The sequence below is a fragment of the Falco cherrug genome, chromosome 2 (genome assembly GCF_023634085.1).
Source record: "Falco cherrug isolate bFalChe1 chromosome 2, bFalChe1.pri, whole genome shotgun sequence".
In the NCBI taxonomy this organism is placed as follows: Eukaryota; Metazoa; Chordata; class Aves; order Falconiformes; family Falconidae; genus Falco; species Falco cherrug.
The window spans coordinates 26,414,639-26,433,786 of NC_073698.1; the positions used below are offsets into that span (position 1 = coordinate 26,414,639).

The 19,148-nt window shown below is 35.9% G+C and overlaps 1 protein-coding gene across 3 annotated transcripts in view; it reads left to right on the forward strand.

The window, feature by feature from the left end:
- The window catches only part of NBEA (neurobeachin), a 510,084-nt gene that overhangs the window by 301,178 nt on the left and 189,758 nt on the right, over positions 1-19,148 (forward strand). For all 3 annotated transcript variants that reach the window (XM_055702674.1, XM_055702673.1, XM_027815633.2), the window contains exon 39: positions 18,997-19,121. In XM_055702674.1, coding sequence (XP_055558649.1) covers positions 18,997-19,121 — 125 coding nt within the window. The remainder of the gene's footprint in view (positions 1-18,996; positions 19,122-19,148) is intronic.

The window sequence follows — 19,148 nt, forward strand, 5'->3', positions numbered from 1 at the left end:
GTTAATTCACTGAAACTTAGTTGACACAGGGCTATTTTGAAGGCACTGGGGAATCAGCCCCAAAATAACAGTGGAAAACGATACAACAGCAAACTACCAGAATCAGGTTACAAGTCTGCTACTCCAATATCTGTTGGCTGCCAGCAGAGGAGGCCTAGGGAGGAGTGTGGTATTTCCCAAGGTGACTTTATTGTGACACTCCCCCAGCGTATCCTCCCAGCTTTCAGCAAACTGTAGCTCAGGGACTTCCTGAGCCACAGGTGATATCCTTCAGTTTAATAACTTTTGGGGTTTGTTTTTTTCCCCCTCTATGAAAGAAAATGCATAATCCCTTTAAGATCTCATGTAAACTTCTATTATCCATGATATGGCATAACATTCTGTTCCATACCTTGAGTATATTGTGTGAGAAATCCACACAAAGTGTACTTTCATTTGTTCTGAACTCGTTGCTTGATAACTATATGTTCTCCCTAGGCTGTTTCTTCTGAGAAATTGTTGAGTCCTTGTTGCTGATTCACCATCGTGGTGCCATTTACAGCATTAAAAATCACTGTCACATCCCTCTCAGTTATGGCTCTGTTCTTTGGCTGAGAACGTTTGCAATGGCCTTGTCGACCTCCCTGGAGGCTCCCCTAGCAGGCTGTAGCTTATTCTGGAGCAGGTCGCTGTTAATCCTTCCAGCTGGAGCTATTTCACTTTGTGTAATAGCCAGAGAAGAGAACGACATACACATGTACTTGCTTCTGTCTCATTCCCCACCTACCCTCCCTCCCCCATCTGCAATGTGCCAGGTTTTAGTTTTATTGCCATTAGAAAGCTAATCAGGAATGACTAAAGCTTCCTCAACCAAATCCGCACATCTACACTGACTCAGTAGTCTCAAAAGAATAAAAATAATAAAGACTTAGATTCTGAATCGGAGCAATGTGGTAAGAGATGGGCCTGGGCCTGAGCCATATGGTTGTAGTCTTTTCATTCCCCATTCCAATTAATGTTTTGCTAGTGTAAAGTGAGACAGCATCATCAGAAAAGGCTGACAGTGTTCCATTCCACAAAACTTTGGTGATTCATGGGGGAAGCATGTTGTGTCTGCCATAGCTTTTCACGTATAAATTGTATTTACCTTCAGATAGAATCAGGTGTAACAGTCTAGGCACAAATTATTATTGGTGTGTATGTTTGAGAAAGGAACACTTTATTGACAAAGTCTGAAAAAAATAATTTTGATTTACTGTCACAGGCTTTCAGAATATCTTCAGAAGATTGCAGGCATAATGCTGTATAATCAATTGCATTCTGGTGCCTTTGGATATCGGTGGTTAGCATATATGTGTATTTCACAGTGCTGAATAGTGGTTTCTTTGTTTTTTGATGTGCAAGTTACAAAATAAAAGTACTTTGCTTGCAAATTTAACTTGAAATTTAGGGAAAGTGACCATGATTCTTCCCCTAGCAGATGCACCTTGAGCACTGAATGACTCCTGAGAAAATAAATTAATCTGCAGAGACCTCCCAAAGTGGGGAGAGATTCCTCTTCATCTTTCTAAAAGTTTCCATATAGTCCAGGTGCTGGGTGCACTGCTGCTCCAAGATAATTGGAGCATTATTATTATATGTATTGTGCTCATTTTATTTTATTTTGGTATGCTATGTCCTATGGAACAGAAGTAGAAAAGATTAATATCAGAAAGATAAATGCTCTAACCTGTTTTCTTTCTTCCTGCTTAATTTCAAAGGTCTGCTGCAGGCACAGGAAGGTTTTGGAGATCTTCACTAAACAGTTTTTATACACATTTGTAGTGAAAAAACCAAGTATTATAAGTAAATAAGCTATTACTAGCTTATCCAACAAACCTCCATAATGTTTCCTGTACTTTCCTTCTACTCTGAGTTTTCAGTGTTTCTTGTGAGTGTGTCTGCTCTAGAGGCAGGCTCTGAATGGTTCCATGCCATCAGCCACTCTCATGATGTCAGAGGCGGCCCTAAGGGAAGAGATGACGGAGTCTGTGCATTTGTGACTATTAACTGGTGACTGATAAAACTCTAGCAAGTTAGTGTCTGAGAAGGGTGTATTACTGAGTCAGTTCTGGACTTCGTGTTTCCTTAACAGTGAGAGTTTTAGTGTGTTTCTTTTCTACCATGTTAGCTGTGCTGAAGGGTGCACAGATATTTGTAAGTTATCAGCAAAGGCGTCTTTGTTGTGTAAGGGCTGATGGTCCCGCTGCTGACCAAAGGCTGGTTGGAACAGCATCAATAATAGTCTCTATCAAGTCTCTATCAAAAGAAATTTTGACAAATAATCCGATTAATGATAGGGAATAAGTTCTGAATCACACTGCCTTCTCACTGGTGTCCAAAATGCTACAGTCATAGGCACACTGCAGCTGTCATTATCAGTGTTTTTTTCATTATCAGTCTGTTGAGTTATACTGCCTGTTTGGAAGATGATATTGCCGGTAATGGGAATAAATTCTTAACACAATGTTGTAAGTGTGGTGGAGGGTAAAGCAAGAGTATTTTCACAGCATTGTATGTAGATGTCACGGTACAGTGTCATTTTCCTAAGCTCTCCCTGAATAATGGAAGTATTACATATTTTTTTCAAGGGATAAGATAAATATAAACAAAATGCTTTTTTGCTGTGAACAAGAATACATTTTTGTGGGCTTTGGTTTTTTTTTCCAAAACCAGATAAAAAAACTTTTGACAGATTCGGTATTAACTAGGAAGAGCAGCTGACTTCTTGGTCCATAATTCAGCTTTGCTACTCCATGGGAGGATACTGCTATTAAAACAATAGTAGATCCATTATACATTGTACCTTGGTTTGGATGTGTAGTTTGGAGCCACATCACTAATTGCAGAGATTACAGAACATCTACAGAAAGACAAGGGTGTATCAAGACAATGATAATATGAGTATGACTAAAGCAACTTAATTTAGATAGTTTGGTAAAAGAAAGACTTATGGAAGGTCAGGCCTGATGTATATATTCACCCACATAGTCCCATGTTACTTTGGTTGCTTAAACAAAGCGTGAGATACTAGGCAAAAGCTATTCCAGAACTGTATTTAAGTCAATTATTTAAGTCACTTATTTAAGAAAAAGTCCTATAAAGCATGAGATGAGACTAGAATCTATATCCATTTTCCATATAAAAGATTAGTAATCTTTCAGAGTGATTTAGCAGCTTTTCATACTGGTGTCAATTCAATCCATTTCTTACTAGGAATGTAAGAAGTTTCTCACTAGTTTGGATTTTTGATTTGGTGGTTTGCTTCTTCCAAAAAAAGAGATCTGTTTCAGAAAGCAGAAAAAGAGTTAAGAAAATAACCTCAACTAAAGTCTTATCTGTATGTAACAAATAGCAATTTCTATATATATTTTCCTACCAGTGTTCAATCTGTAGTGTAAAACAATACATTGATATTCTACCAGTAGTAGAATTTTCTGAAATTTTTGTGGAATTAAGCCCCTAACATATGTCCTGAAACAAGTCTCGTTTTAAATATGTTCTTGATTTTAATGGGATTGCTCATAGGTTTATACTTAAAATCGTACTTCTTTTTAGAATTAGGCCTAAATTATATTTTTTCTTTAAAAATAAGTATATACTACACCACAGATTCAAATTCTCCAAAATAATGTTGCTTTTTTAACATTATATTATGTATAATAAACAGTATTCTGTTTTTAAGTGTTAACTATTAGGATTTCTCAATTGCTTTAATAACATAGTCTGATTCTTGAGAGTGTCAGGTGGTTTTTTTTACTTGGTTGCTTGAATTTATATAGTTTTTGTCTCCTGAATGTATATAATTTTATGTTCATTATTTCCTATGGGTTCAAAATAACTTTGTTTTCAATAAGGCATTTACAGTCTGCATCTGGGATTTTGAATCCTGACCTGATTCTCCATTGCAGTTTTATAGCAATAAAATCATAAGCCTGTTTTTCAAAAGAGGAACTTTGAAATTTTTTCAAATTTACACAGATGAGATGATTTCTGTGATTTTTGTCTATTTTATATTTTGGAATTTGCTTTAGCAGGTCACTCAGGTGATGAAAAGATACCGCCATGTAAATTTTACTTGTAGTAATATAAGACTGGGACAAGTCAATCGGCCACTTTCTCCAGTTCTCTCATTTAATGGGTTCCATATAGCCTGTAATTCTCATTTTCTCTCTCTGCCTCTTGGATTTCTCTCAGTCATGTGAATTCTCTGACCTGATCCTTCCCTTGACAATTCAACACAAGTCTTAGATGCCAAATTCTTTTATAAGAACCCCAGGTTTTTATGTTCCCTACAGTTGAGATCTTTGTTATTTGAGACAAGTGCAGCAGGATTCCTATCACCCAACTTTCCCCGAGGTGCAACTAGTTCTCTCCATCGCCTAAGAATTGGGCCTGGATTGATTAGTTAAATGTCAATAATGTTGATGTCTTAAGTTAGAGAAAGAAACTCAACTCAGCTATCGTTTGGCATAATTTGACAACCTTAATTTTCCAGTAAATTACAACTGTTAATTGCTAGTATTAACTTCCCAATAATTGAACTCTGCCTTCCAGATTGCAGGAAAGGAAAACAAATTCTACCATGTCATAGGCAATTTGGTCCCTGTAGAAGAATCAGTTCCCAAAAATAAGGTGATAGTCAACCTCACAGCATCTTCAAACATTATTTCTTTTGAGCTACACAGGAGATCTGGAGCAGCTATAATAAAGCAGGAGGCTCCAAAAGAATGAAGCTGGTGAAGAAGGGAGGGGCAGATGTTATGTTCCCCCAAGTTGGTCATTAGAAATTTGACAACCTCTGAGGCTGGCATGACCTGCTCCATGGCTCCTTAAGCCACATGTGATTTTTCAGCACTTCAGGGTCAACTCTTTCCTAGGGCCTGTGTCACAAGGAGCTTTGGCAGAAAATATTCTGAATTATCCAGATCCGCAGCTCAGAGAAAGTAAGCAAAAAAATACTATTGCTATATTGCCCTCAAACCCAGGTACAGACTGAGTCCAGCTCCCTTTCTTCTCACTTTCTCACATTTTTGAACTACTAGAATGTCATCTCTCCTCAACTCATAGCTTGTATTTCACAGTCATGTAGTTTTTGCTTTTTGCTTTCCTGAATCAGGAAATTCGGCTACCCATGTTATGAAGGGAAAGCAGCACATCTTTCTGTGATGGATTATGGTTCTTTCCCCCATGAATTTTCTACTTCAGTACTGTTCCAGTCCATAAGCTTTCCTTTCTGGTATAATAATAGTTTGAAGTCCTGTTCTCATTTGTCATCTTCCATGCAAACTATGGTAACAAAGTCATTTAAAAAACCCACTGCAGAGAACATGTAAAGGATGAAATCAGCTTAATTATAAACTTTGAGGATTGTAATTCCTCATGGTGATTCTACACAGAAAAGTGGTGGGGTTTTGTATAAATTTATTAAACCGTTGCTATGATTTTTCTTTAACTGTAATATTCATTTAAGTAAGAACGTACAGCCAAAAATAGCCAAATATACATTAAATATATTTTTAAAGCATATCCCTATAGGAAATCATACTATACAATATCAACTGAATGATGAAAGTACATGGAAAATTCAGGAGATACATGTGGTCATGTCACAGGTTTGTGCTACAGACAAGGGAAAAATCAGCTGTGTCTCATGATTGTTGCTCAGGATTGCTTAACAGATAAAGTAGCTAAAAGGAAGGAAAACGTTAAAAAAAGTATATCCTGAACAAAGGATTGTCAAATACTTTGTATGCAAAAATTCTTTAAAGCTGTTTGTTTTCCAAAACCCTCAAAAACAGAGATTTTTTTCAAGACAGAAGACAAGGAAGTTTTAATCCTGTGTTGCCTTTTTTTTTTTTTTTATGTCATGTCTGCTTCTTCTCCCACAAGTTTTGCAGAGCCAAAAATAAATCATTAGGTCATGCTGATATATTTTGGGATGTTTTATAGAAGACTGCTTCTATACTTCTAAAGAACCTCTTGACTGTCAGAAATAAAGTATAAATAGAACAGTTTTGATTTACTTGCCAAGCTGCTTTCTTAGCTCTTACAAAAATTCCCAGGAACAAAAAAGACCAAAGTTAAGATTATTTCACCATTTATTTGATAGTATTGTAAACATGATCTCTATTAAAAATCCTATAGCACTCATGGCTATGCCACTTGGCAAAGGTTTATTTCATCAATACAAGTTGCATTTGTGGATAGGAATAACTGTTTGTACACCAGTCAAGACATATCCACTAACTGGGCCAGCATGCCTTTGTTTTGTTTCTGAAGAATGATCTTAGATTTGCAGCTAGGTGTGTGCTTTGTTTCTAACTTAGTCTGTACTTACAGATGAAAAAGGAATCTGTCCCAAAAAACTTTCAGAAAGTATAAAATTTCAGACTTCCATAAATTTCAATTCGAAGATTTCCAATTACCAAGTTTGAAATGACATTTTGCAAAAATAATCCTTCTGTTAAAACAGTTGCCTTTTAATAAACAGCTCTGCATGATGGAAATAAAAATAATTGCCTAGTTAAAACTTTATTGTTTATTTTTGATCACTGTTGCTATTCATTGATAAGTCTCAAGGAAGCTAATTATTTCTTCTCGATGCCAGGTTTATAAGTTAGCTGTCTTTAAACAGCTGCAGCTTGAATAATGTATAAAGGTTTGAAGCAGTAATTCATTATGAGTTTTTAAGAAATAATATTAAAAAAAAAAAGCTGTCTTAGTTTTAGAATAAGACTTTAAAAATATTTAGACAAAATATTTTTTTTCTTCTAATTAAAGATTTTGAGAGACAAAATTTCTATTTCTGGATGCCATAGCCTTTGAGCCATAACTTACATAACAGGAGTAACTAATGAGATAAGGAGTCCTAGCTGTCTACCTCAACCCTGCAGTTGATGTTAAAAGTACATCTCTAGATTTTTTGACAAGTCATTTCTGGTTTGCCTTGAAACTGGGATGGAATTAGTATGCTCAGTAGCTGCTTCAGTAGTTCTTTCACAAGAAATTCAGACACCTTAATCTATGCATCTGGAATGGAGCAGACAGTTGGGGCAGCATCCTCAGCAGCAGTCACATATGTTATCCCTACTTACAAGTCTGAGCCTTTAGCATTTGACCTTTAAGTAAGCCAATGAGGCACAAAAGTCTTCAAGAGCTTCAAGCCCTTTTACTTGGATGCCTGCTTTGAAAACTTGTGACTGTTTTTTTGGTTGTTCAGGCACAGTAACCATACTGAACCAACTTTTAGCTAGTGCAATTCCAGAATTGCAGAGAAGTCACAAAAGCCTAGGTATTTTTGAGAAGCTGGGACCCTTTTGTCCATAGTTATATATTTAATATGATAAGAACAATCTTGAAATACAGTGGTAATTGTTTTCCTTGTAGAAGTTGCCTGCTTCATCAGAACATTTGCAAAAATTCAAAACTTCTGCATTGAGCTGATGCGGACTGTATGCAGGTGACAATTACAACAAGCTGAGCAGGGACCTCAACCTCCAGCTTTGCTTATTGGAGTTTCTTAATGCAGTGGTATTATTGCCATTAATAATTCAAAGATAAAATTGATTTTATTTTTTTTTTCTTTTCAGAAAAGGTAGGAAAAGCTACATAAAGAATCTAGTGGTGTTCATTTCACTCAGGAGCAAAATATCCTATCATTTACAAAAGTAGAAAAGATAGCACTCATGCAGAAGGCAGAGGAGGAAGGTGTCTCTGTGAGATTCTGAATAAATTGTTCTCTCTATCTTCTCTTTTCAGTACAACATCTGAACCAAGAAAAAAAAAAAAAAAAGTTAGATGAGCAAGGGTTGTGTTTTGGAGAGGTGGTTGGTTGGGGGTTTTTAAACTAATTCTGTGCAAGAAGGGAGTCAGACAATAAGATGCTATACTAGAGGCAAGGCATAACTACAGGAGAGAGTTTGCTTACTTTCCAGTGGTCATAACACCACTTTATTTGGTTTTTCTGCAACCAGTTTTTCACTTTCCTCCGTCAAAATTTAGTCACCATGCTTCTGACTCAAATGCATTTACGTATTCTTGGCTGAATAGAAGTAGTGAGCTCTATTATCAGACAAATGCTGTCTACAGAACTGTTGCTAGAGGAATATTTAGTGTTTGAAACTCAAGAGATGAACTACATTGAATACTTGATTTTCAAAAAAGGAAGTTTAATTCTGTAAATATCTTAGGCAGTCTCATAAGAACTTTATCTATAGAAGTTAACCTTGTTCAGAAAAGAGCATCTTTATGGCAAAATTGATGGTTGTCCCAAAACATTTTCCATTTCCTTCATTAAATCAGCATTTCACTTTTTTAAAATTAAGATAAACAAGATATATTCTGAGATGTTTATCTGATTTCTTATGGCTTATAGCTGTAAAATGGCACACTACTTTCCAGATGATTTTAACAAAAAGTTGTACTATTTTACAAGGACTCCTGTTTGTTGTGTTCATAGGGCACTGACTTTTATCCTTCTTTTAAGTTGACAATTAAGGTGCTTAAGAAACAAAATACAGTTGCTACCAGCAGGTGGTATGCTTGTACGAATAGATTTGAATGGAATTTTGGGCTGAAAACTTTTTTAAATCAGAAAACAATATTTAGGTTAAATCTTTTGATGAAAAATTATGATGGTTTAAGTCCCTATGAAAATGCCTGATTTTGTCCCTTTCATTTTTCTAAATTAACAAAAGCCTACAAAACTTTTTATTTTGAAATTTTATTTTGTTTTCATGTTGTATTTCTTCACAGAAGAAGCTCGCGAGCTGATGTCATGGTACCTGCTTCTGATGTGGTATTATAGCAAGCATAATAGTCAAACTGTAAAAGAAATAAGATTTTTATTTTTTGTTGAAATTGGAAGATCATTGGCTAAATAGTTCAATTTTTGTGTCAGTGAAACTTTGAGCTAGTTCCATGTTTTGAATAAGGAAAGCTGCATTCTTTGCATGGAGTACATTTTGCTTAATTATTGGCATGTACAGTTACGCTTCCAGTGTAAGCCATTTTGTCTGTTTCTTGCAATCAGTTGAGAGAGGCAACCTCAATACACCATTCATTCCATCTTGGAGTTTGTTATACTGTGGCATCATGGTAGTACTTATGAAATTTTCTGAAGTACACCACTGTGCTGAGATGGCATGATATAAGAAAAAATGCATTAAAAATAAAAATGTTGTAAAACACTGTATTTTCATTCAAAACATTTTCCAAAAGTAATTTTTACCCAAATTTTCATTTATTTGAAACTATAGAAAGGCTTTTTGGGCTCTGAGGGGTTTATTTCTTCTTTGGAGAGATGTCAACACATTCTGAAATAGGATAAAAGTTCCAGACTGGAAATCTGAGTTAAACCACAGAGTATTGTTCCAACCACTTTTTTTCCTTATCCTCAAAGTTTATCTTACTATATGTCTCAGTTTTAGTAACCGTAAAGTTTATTGCATTTTACTGTTTCAAGGGATACCATTTATTATTCCTAAAATGTTATGCACTTGCATTCTGTTATTTTGTTACTAAAAAAACCCAGTGTGATTCTGGTGAGTCAAATACTGACAATTTATGTATCTACTTTTTATATTGCCTCAGTTCAGTTTATTCGATGTCACTGGATTCTAAAAGGAACTGAGTATAAAACTTCAAGAAATTGTATTGTTTCATTTAGGTGTACTACATGTAGTGTCCTACTATGGCACATCAATATTTGGATAATTTGCCAAACTTATTTCACATTACTTTTAATTTATGTTTCATGTTAAATCAATTTAATAATTTAAAAAATTCTACTTACCTTTAGTTTTACTTTGATGACATTTGATTTATTGACATGTCCATTACTAATTTTTTAAGAGGTACGTGGCTTTGTTCTTATGTTTTTTCCCATATAGTTTTATGCATGGTTAGTCTTATTTCCCTAAAACTACTGCTTCATGATGTAAGTTTACTACTACTGAATAATATAGCAGCTATTCCAGAATGACATCTCATTCTGGAGATCTAAGCTTTATAAAAAACCTAGATAATCAGGATGATTATTAGTCCTTCTTTCTTTGTGTGTTCATTATCGTTTTTTCCTTCAGACTTTATGCAATGTACTAAAATCCCAAATCCATATACAAATTGTCTGCGTTTTACAGAAATTTTCCTGATGATCAGAAGCAAGTTATCAGACCATACAGTATAATCTGGGAATTAGCTGTCTTAGAAGCTTGTGTTTCAGGTACTACCATAGCTAAAAAGAACATCTCTATTGCCACAGCCTCCCTTTCACATCTACTGACATTACTCTCCTTTCTGATGTCTCATCTAACTGAAGATTAATACATCTAGAGAGATTTCTGGTTTCAGCTTCTTCTTTCTATTTTACTTCTTTTGAACTTCAGTGTCCTCATCTTTTTCACTGAAATTAAGTCATAAAAGTTTCAGGAGTTGGAGGGTTTCCTTAAGAGTGTGTATTAAATACACCTTTTTCCAGTGCCTTAAGAAGAGAATAAAAGCCACATAAATCACTCCTCCTTTTCTGACAAGGATGTTACACTTTAAAACAGTTCTTACAAAATTCTTCTTCAGGAATTTGGTGGATCTTTAATCATTAGTGGTCTTCTGATGGTTCTCGCTCTTATTTCGTTTGTAGCCAATTCTCCGTTCCTCTCAGTTTTGTCCTTCATGATTAATGCAATACCATTAGTAACATGATCATAGGAAAGAAACTGTGTTGGCAGTTTTCTTTTTGCCTTTCAAAGGTGACTCTTCTGCTCCTGTTCTGATGATCAGTGGTAGTTTTTTCTGTTACTTTGAGGTCCTTCGTGCTTTCTCTCACCCTAATTTCAAAGTCTACATGAAAAACCCTTCCCCTCCACTCAAACCTTGCAAAGCTACAACACATAAATGCCAATATCTGTAAAAGTTTGCAGGCTCATGAATTTCATTCATCCTTTACAAGTGTAAACAACTTATAAACTTTTTCCTTCCTGTTTTAAAAACTTCTACCATATTCCAGTCTTCACAGGGAAACCTGTGCGTCAACTAGTATGTAATCTGCTGGTAACTTGTGCTGTGTGTATTATCGATTGTGGTAAAATGAACTATTTTTTCCCCTTTTTCTGTTCATAAAGTAACTGTAGAACACAGATCAGCCATAAAGGTCACAGATTTCTGGAGCTCACTGCCTTAAACAAAAGTAACTTAAATTTGCAAGTCTCAAAATATTATAGATTATCTAACAGATATTCTTGATAACCCACTATTTATCCATTTATCCATCCATAGTTATTCACATGGATTTCTTTTTCTTCCTGTCCACTTCCACAGTTATTTCTCTTCCACTCATTTCCATGGCCATTGGTTTTCTTCTCACATCTCTGTTCCTTACAAACTTACTACTACTCCATTTTTTTCCAGCTCAGTGTTGCTTTTTCTTCACAAAATCAACTTTTCAAATCTTTGATCTATGCTTTTCAATTTCTTTGCCTCCCAATCTGTGCTCTTTATGGTTTCTCATTTCCCGGTACCATGGAAAGTATTGCCAGAAAAAAACTTTTAATCTGTCCTGTTTTCTCCTGCTCTGGTAAAATTATTCCAGTGAATAGTGAATATTATCTATTGGTTAGACCCTATTACTTTTCTTTTTTAATTCCTCACTGCCTAACTCTAGACTTTTCTATCAAGTACTTTTTCATTTTTTGTGCTCTGACTTTGTTTACATTTCTTCTCAAATTTCACCGATCATTCCTGTCTCCTGTCTCTTCTCATTTTAATTTTTCACATTTTGGCAGCCCTACACAGGAGGTACAAAAAATACCTGTCATCTCTCATGATGCTTCTGAATACGGCAGTGCTGGCATGCCTTCTAGCCATGCTGCTGGGATGCAAGTTGTCTAGCTGGACTGCTGTGCTGTACGCACCACCTTCTCCAGCTGTCAGTGACAAGGACACCAACTGTTTAACCAAATTTGCAGGGAGCTCCTTTGCTTTCTCTCTCATTTCTACCCATGCTAATTTGCTTCACTGAAAGCCAGTGGTCACTGACCATCCTGCCATCCCCCAGGAAACACTATCCCTAACCAGCAGTCTAGGCATCCCTTGTTTGCCCACTGACACAACCACCATCCCCCAGAACTTATTGTCTGTGCCCTCTCCATCAGCTTCTTATGTTCTTCTTCATGGCCTGTCTTCCTGCTGTTTATGTCACTTCACTAATTTCTGAACATGAATTCATCATATTGTAATGATATCCTAAGCCTTGTAGCCCTGCTTCCCAGTCGAAACCAGGACAGTATCCACCTCTTATTCCATACCATTTACAACATGATACGTTTTCAAATACATAATCACCTCTTCTGTCCTTTAACATAAATCCACGGTGTCATTCCCTTAGTCTATGGACCATTTCTCTGAAATCCACTGAGTTCATTTAGTCCACGACATGGGACTCCACCTATTGTAACAGTCCTTCTGGGCAGGGAAGATGGTACGAGGTGCGGGATTGTTGCACTTTGAAGACAGTTCTGATTCTATTATGGCTGCACTGATCTGGTTTCACCAAAGCCATTCTTTGTTGGTGTGGCAGTTGAAGAGGAGTCAGGATCAGATCTTCAAATCCAAAGTGGTAGAGATGGGCGCCACAGGATGCCCAGTACTAACAGGCATACGGAAGTGACAATATACAATACTGTGTAACAATTAACATCACACAACTCTACTCATTGGTATGGAATATCCCTTTGGCTAGTTCAGGTCAAGGCTGCCCTGGCTGTGTCCCCTCCCAGTTTCTTGTGTCCCTCCAGCCCTCCCACTGGCAGGGCCCAAGAAACTGAAAAGTCCTTGACTTAGTATAAATATTACCAAGCAACAACTGAAATATTAGTGTGCTATCAACACTGTTCTCACACCAAAGCCAGAACACAGCACTGCATCAGCTACTTCTAACAAAATTAACTCTATCCCAGTCAAAACCAGGACAATATAACATCCATGTGATTTCCACAGGACATATCCACCCAGCTTCTTTCAAAAATTACAGTATGAAACTTCCTCATGCATGAATTGAGTCACTCAGCATAATATTCATTAAAAAAAAAAAAACTTTTAAAAGGTTAAATATTACCTAAATTTCCCTGAGTATTTAGCATCCTTATATTTAAATGGTAAGGTCTTTTTTTGAGACTTTTCCCCTTCTACCTTGAACCTCTGCCAAATATACTCCTGATGTTTAACAACAGTAATTCTTGTGCATATGTACTTAAGAGAAAAAAATGTTGCTGTTTGTAGCAAGACCTAAAGATCTTTTAAACTCCTATTTATAATATTTTTACTGTCTTTTTGAATTTTCATTGCATTAGATGTTTCTCAGGTTCATTGACATGTTTATTCTCTGTGTTGATATTTCCAGATTTTATTTTTATTGGTAGTAGTTGTTTAGCATTATTCTTAGTTTTCAGTACTTTTAAAAAAAACTTCAGTAGCTTTATTTTGGAGATTCTCCAGCATACTCTTTGGAAAAACATCATGGAGTTTTGTGATTTTTCTAGCTAAAAAAATTGGTTTTGTGTAAACTATAGAAGTTACGTTAATTAAGGCTTTTGATATTTGTTTCTGTTCAGGCACAGTAGTGCTTTGTTTTCTTTTAGCCATTATAATGTGATTTTTACGTGTGTGTCTCACCATCTTGATAAACCCAGCAGTCACTGTTTCTGTTTCAAGCACAGTCAGAGGAACCTTCACTCTGATACAGTATTTATATGTTGCTATACCACTTCTAAACAATATTTGCTCTTTAATTGTTGCAGAAGACTTTTACTTTTTTTTGTCTTCTGGCAAACAGGTTTATATTTTGGCTTGTAGTTTTTAACTGTAATAAATATTGCATAAGTAAAAATTTGCAAATTTTTTCCATTTCAAGTTTTCTTTTACTTACTTTTTTTTTAATGTTACAAGTAGTCTGTTCTTCATATTATCTTAGGGAAATGCTTTATACTTTTTAAATATACATTTTTTTCTCAATTCTCCAAACACAATCATAATTCCACACTGTGAAAATAATTGGTTTTCCTTCTTAAAATACGTTATGTAAAACCAACCAGGACTAATTCTGGAAATTACAGATCATCAATTCCTTGCCTTTTCTATGCAGTTTCCCAGTATTATTACAAAGACTATGGGTTCTCTGACAACTTTCCAGTTCTGTGACCCACCTCTTTTTCCAAACAACTTTTTTGCCTTCCCTCATGCCTGCAGGCCTGTTCTCTTCATTAGCATATTCAAACTTAATCTCTTCCATCTGTAGGATGCCTTTATGGTCATGTGTACTGCTGCTCTCCACTGTTTGTATTTGCTGTGGCTGTAGGTGTCATACAGCAAACTGCATTTGTACGTGAAGGGGACCAGGTATCACAGCTGTGGAGCTGCTGTCACCCATGCTGACTGCCCATAGGGTGGAAAAAGACTTGCTGTTTAGGAGAGCTGGTATTCATAAGTAAAAGAAAAACTGCTTCCCATATACTTCATCAGAGCTGTGGCTGTGGGAGTTAACATAAATCTCTTCAAAAGTTGTCTTTTAAAAGTCCAGGCTATAGAGATGTGAAAAGGCAGGGAGGACTTGGCGGTGCAGGCTGGCTGGATATTCTTTTAAATTGTTTTGGTGGCAGAGAGCTACACAGTTTCTCCTCTAAGAGGGTAATAGATTGGCCTACCTGAAATACTTCAGTCCATCTCAATAATCTTTGTCCCCAAATACATGGGAGGTGTGTGTGGGGTATGGTAACAAAGAGTATTATATAGAATTCTGGGCAGTTCTGAGTTTCAGAGCAACCTGACCTTGGGAGACTTCAAAGCTGTTTGCTCTGATTTATCAAAGTCCACCTTGGCCACCTGGGGTAACGCCACACCACTTTGCCTTTCCATCCCATGCTGGCCTTCAACAAGGTAAAACACTGCTTGAAGTAGGAGAATGTACACAGCGAGCTGCGAAGCAGACACCAGTGATGACAGTGGCAATGAAACAGAATTTGTAATCCTTCAATAACTGTAGTAAAATAGGGCTTGTTCCATTAAAATGTGTATATTCTGTGTCTGTATTAACTACATGAAATACTGCACATCCAAAATTTGGGATTAAGTGTGCAACACCACTCCAAATAAAGCTTTTCACTGTTAGTAACCTTGTAATATCACTATTTTCATACCAGCCCTCATTAAGGTAAGGATGAGAAAGCTTTCTATTGTATTATATTACAGATTGTAAGGAAATTATCTTGACAGTTAAGCTCATGGCGCAGACTAATTTGGGTCATGTTTTAAGGTGCATTTTAAATAACTGCTCAGTTCAAGTGATACAGATTTATTTATTTATTTTATGTGTGCAGAAGTAGCATATAAATGATGCTGTGGACTTTTAGTTCTTAAAAAAAATTAAATCATTCCAATATGCTTAATATGCACTTTTTCATTCAAACAAGCCTGATTCAAAATGTCACTTGACTGGTATAAGATATGGGGGAAGGGGAAATTACATGTAATCTAGTTGGGTGTGGAAATACGAATTATTAATAATATAAGTTATAAAGAAAATTAAAGCTTACTGAACTATTGTACTTGCTACAGAAACAAATTACAAAAATTACTTGATTTAGTCAAGTCACTTCTAGGAAAAATGGATTGTAGCAGAGATGTGAACGATTTGCAGACCTGCTGTCATCTAGGACTCGCTTGTGCCTACTACAGTGTTAGAAAGTGTAGTTCTACTTGATTTACAGCCATCATTTAGAACTACCTAACAGCCACCTAAATTCCTGAAAAATCTTAAAGCCTGAATAACATCCACAGGATTAGAATATAAGTATTTCTGAAAGGCTGTAATCTAGAGGCTAGACAATGTAATACTGATTCAGTCCATAGCTCTGGACTTTTAAAGGAAGTTAAATTCTTAGTTTTAGTCTGAAGCTAATGGTCACAGTCTTCTACTTACTAGCATTTTTATTCTAATTCAAAGATGTAATAATATAACTTTTTTAGGAAAATCCCACAAATTTATCTGTTTATAATGCAAGTGATGAAACTCAACCATTCAAAACTTTCTGTATATATAGCCATCAGCTTTTCAGGCATCTGCTTTTTTGCTAACAATAGGGTAGGAGAATATCTTGCCTTTTTATTAAAGACATTGCACAAAGAGTCAAGGGTAAATCTGAGAGTAACTGGTTAAGAATCAGAAACCTTTTCTTTAGGGTTCAGATACCATCTTCCATCATCTGGAAGTATTTGATAATGTTGTGGGATAGACTCCTGTAGAAAAATCTGGGAAGAAACTTCAGTTGTGTTTTAAAAAGCCATATAATTTGTGATTAGGAATAAGGTTTGTGTTCTATTATTTCGAAATTTTTATTTTGCACCATCGTTAGGTATTTCAGACTTCCATCCCTGCTGAACTTGTAACATTTTTGGGGGTCCCAAAAATAGACCTTATCCTCTGACAATTTCATCACTTGTTTATTTAACAGTTCATTAAAATAATGACTTTAAAATCTATATTACTTTCAGCTGAGAATATACAGTATACCTCAGAGTGATTAATGAAATTAATGGATTATCAGATTAAACATAGAACAAATTAAAAATGTAATTTTTTTAGTCTTTTAATATTTCTTGATTTCATTAAAAGTTTTTAATTCTTACATAATTGTATCATTCTTATCAACCTAACAGTCTTCTTTTCTTTTTTTTTTTTTATTGTGGAGATAAATGCCATTTCAGAGAACTCGTGTTTAAGAGTTTTCATTAATATCTTTACTCCTGTTCCATCGTGACTTACTCTTAGATGGAATTAGAAAGAGAAAGTTTTTTGCCTTTCAAAAAAAAATAATGATAAAAAGCCTTTAGGATTACCTTTGATACCATCAGTTTAAAATATAAACTTGGAGCGCACTAGGAGTCTTTAAGCTTTGTCTTTTAAACCATGGGGCACTTTTCTGTCCATTTTTGCATTTATATCACATAAGGGTCAAGGGGATTTAGCAATCCCAATAAATTTATTTGGTGCTCAGTGTAGGAGGAGAAATGATGGACTGATACTTTAGGCTAACATGACATCTGTAAGCAATAACTATATCACAGTACAAAACCGAAGTAGGCTGTTTTATACAGCAGAAAATAATTGGTGCTCAAGATAGCAAGATATTTCTGTCTCATAGCATGCAGGCCAGGCCATTAATGCTGCATCTTCCGTGGGAGCTCAGAGTCACTGCCTCGCCTTTACACGAGATGCCCTGAATTGCTCTCAGTGAGGAAGCAACTCCCACTGAACTCCTGAAGTTGCCTCCTGGCTGGTTGTATATAAGTAAAATGCCTGTTCTGCAAGGCAGAAATTAAAGTAGGGCTTTCACGCAGACCTAAGACGCATGTCAGGAAAATGTCACTCAAAATGCAAAAAATTTCTAAGTGGCTAGAAGGTAAGCTGCTGCGTCCACCTCCCTTGGTGCTGTGCCCTCCAGAACTGATCCAGGTGTCATGACAGAAGTTAGTAAAGTTAGACAAGAACTTGTACAAGCATAAAAAAAAGTGGTTCAATGGACTAAAAAAATTAAAAGGTCCGTTCTACATTAGCATATTTCAGCATTTCCTCTGGAAATGGCTACCAGTGTGTACTGCCCAGGGACATGGTGGAATCATCATCCCTGGAAGTGTTCAAAAAACATGTAGATGTGGTGCTTAAATGTGGTGGACTTGGCAGTCCTGGGTTAATGGTTGGACTTGATGATCTTTTCCTGCCTAAGGCAATACAGAAAACAGTGGCTGAAGTAACACCTAGAAAAATCCAGCAAAGATGTATCCCACACTCATGAGTTGAAAAATTTTCTCTATTTTTTTCATCTGCCTTTTGACCATGCATCTCCAAGGTTCTGCAGATAGATTGAAAATGACTGTTTTAAAGCAGTGGTTCCCTAGTTACGGTCTGCAAGGACATGATCTGCAGCATCATTTTCATTGTATGGTGTGTTCAATCATGAATTTGATAATAAGGATGCATCCACAAACCTTGTGGGTATTTTATAGTGATGCAAAAGGTTTTTTAAATGTTGCCTTAAAATATGACTTTGCCAGAATATGCCACAGCATACTGATAAAACTGATGTGGAAGATGTTTGTGTTGATAAGGCCTAGAAGTTGTCTGGAAGTGGAGCTGCTTTGTTTCTTTAGAACCAAAGCTGAATACCAGATGATTATATATGTGTATATTTTGACTTGAGTATAAACTAACAATGGCTTATATCATTCTACAGACCTTTAATATTGCTCTCGAATGTAAAAAGGCAATGTAACGCAAAGATGGCTGTGGTAGTTAATGGCTTGTATTAGCTGGAAGCTATAAAATCGTCCTAGTACTCTGTTAGTGCTGGAATAATAATTTACCAAGACAATTACCACATGGTGGATTTTTTTTTCTGCTCTAATTCAGTGTTATTAATAATGAATAAAATTGCAATTTTCTCAGGTTGCTAGGGGCAGTGGGGAATTATTTCAATGAATATTTCAGCACATTAGTTTAATCATAGTTCTACAAAATTCAAGTGGGCAATATTTTATACTTCTAAGTTCAGTCTGCTAAGGGACCATAGTCATTAAATTGCAAACTATTTGCACTGAGGTCCATTCTATGATTTACAAGCCTTGTTAAAAACACTGTAAAAGAAAGCAAGCTGTGCCATTAATACTTGTAATTTGATGCTGCATTTGTTAATGGGCTTAGGGTGATTAATGTTTTTAGCAGCAGGCAGAACATTTTGAGACAGGCAGTGCTGAGGTTTATAATGTATAAATGCATGTAAAGAAACATTAGAATATTGTATGTTTTAGTAATATATGTTTCCCAACATTGTATTCCTGAAATAGAAAAGCAGCAGTGCAATTATACTATAATGTATGTAAATACAGTTTAAGCTGTGGTAGGTGCTGATGTGTGTGTTCTTTATTTCACAGCCAACTTCATGACTTCTGGCGCTTGGATTACTGGGAAGATGATTTGCGCCGGCGGAGGCGATTTGTTCGCAATGCTTTTGGGTCTACTCATTCTGATGCTCTCCTGAAAGCTGCTGTGGAATATGGTCAGTACTAACTCCTGAATAAAAATA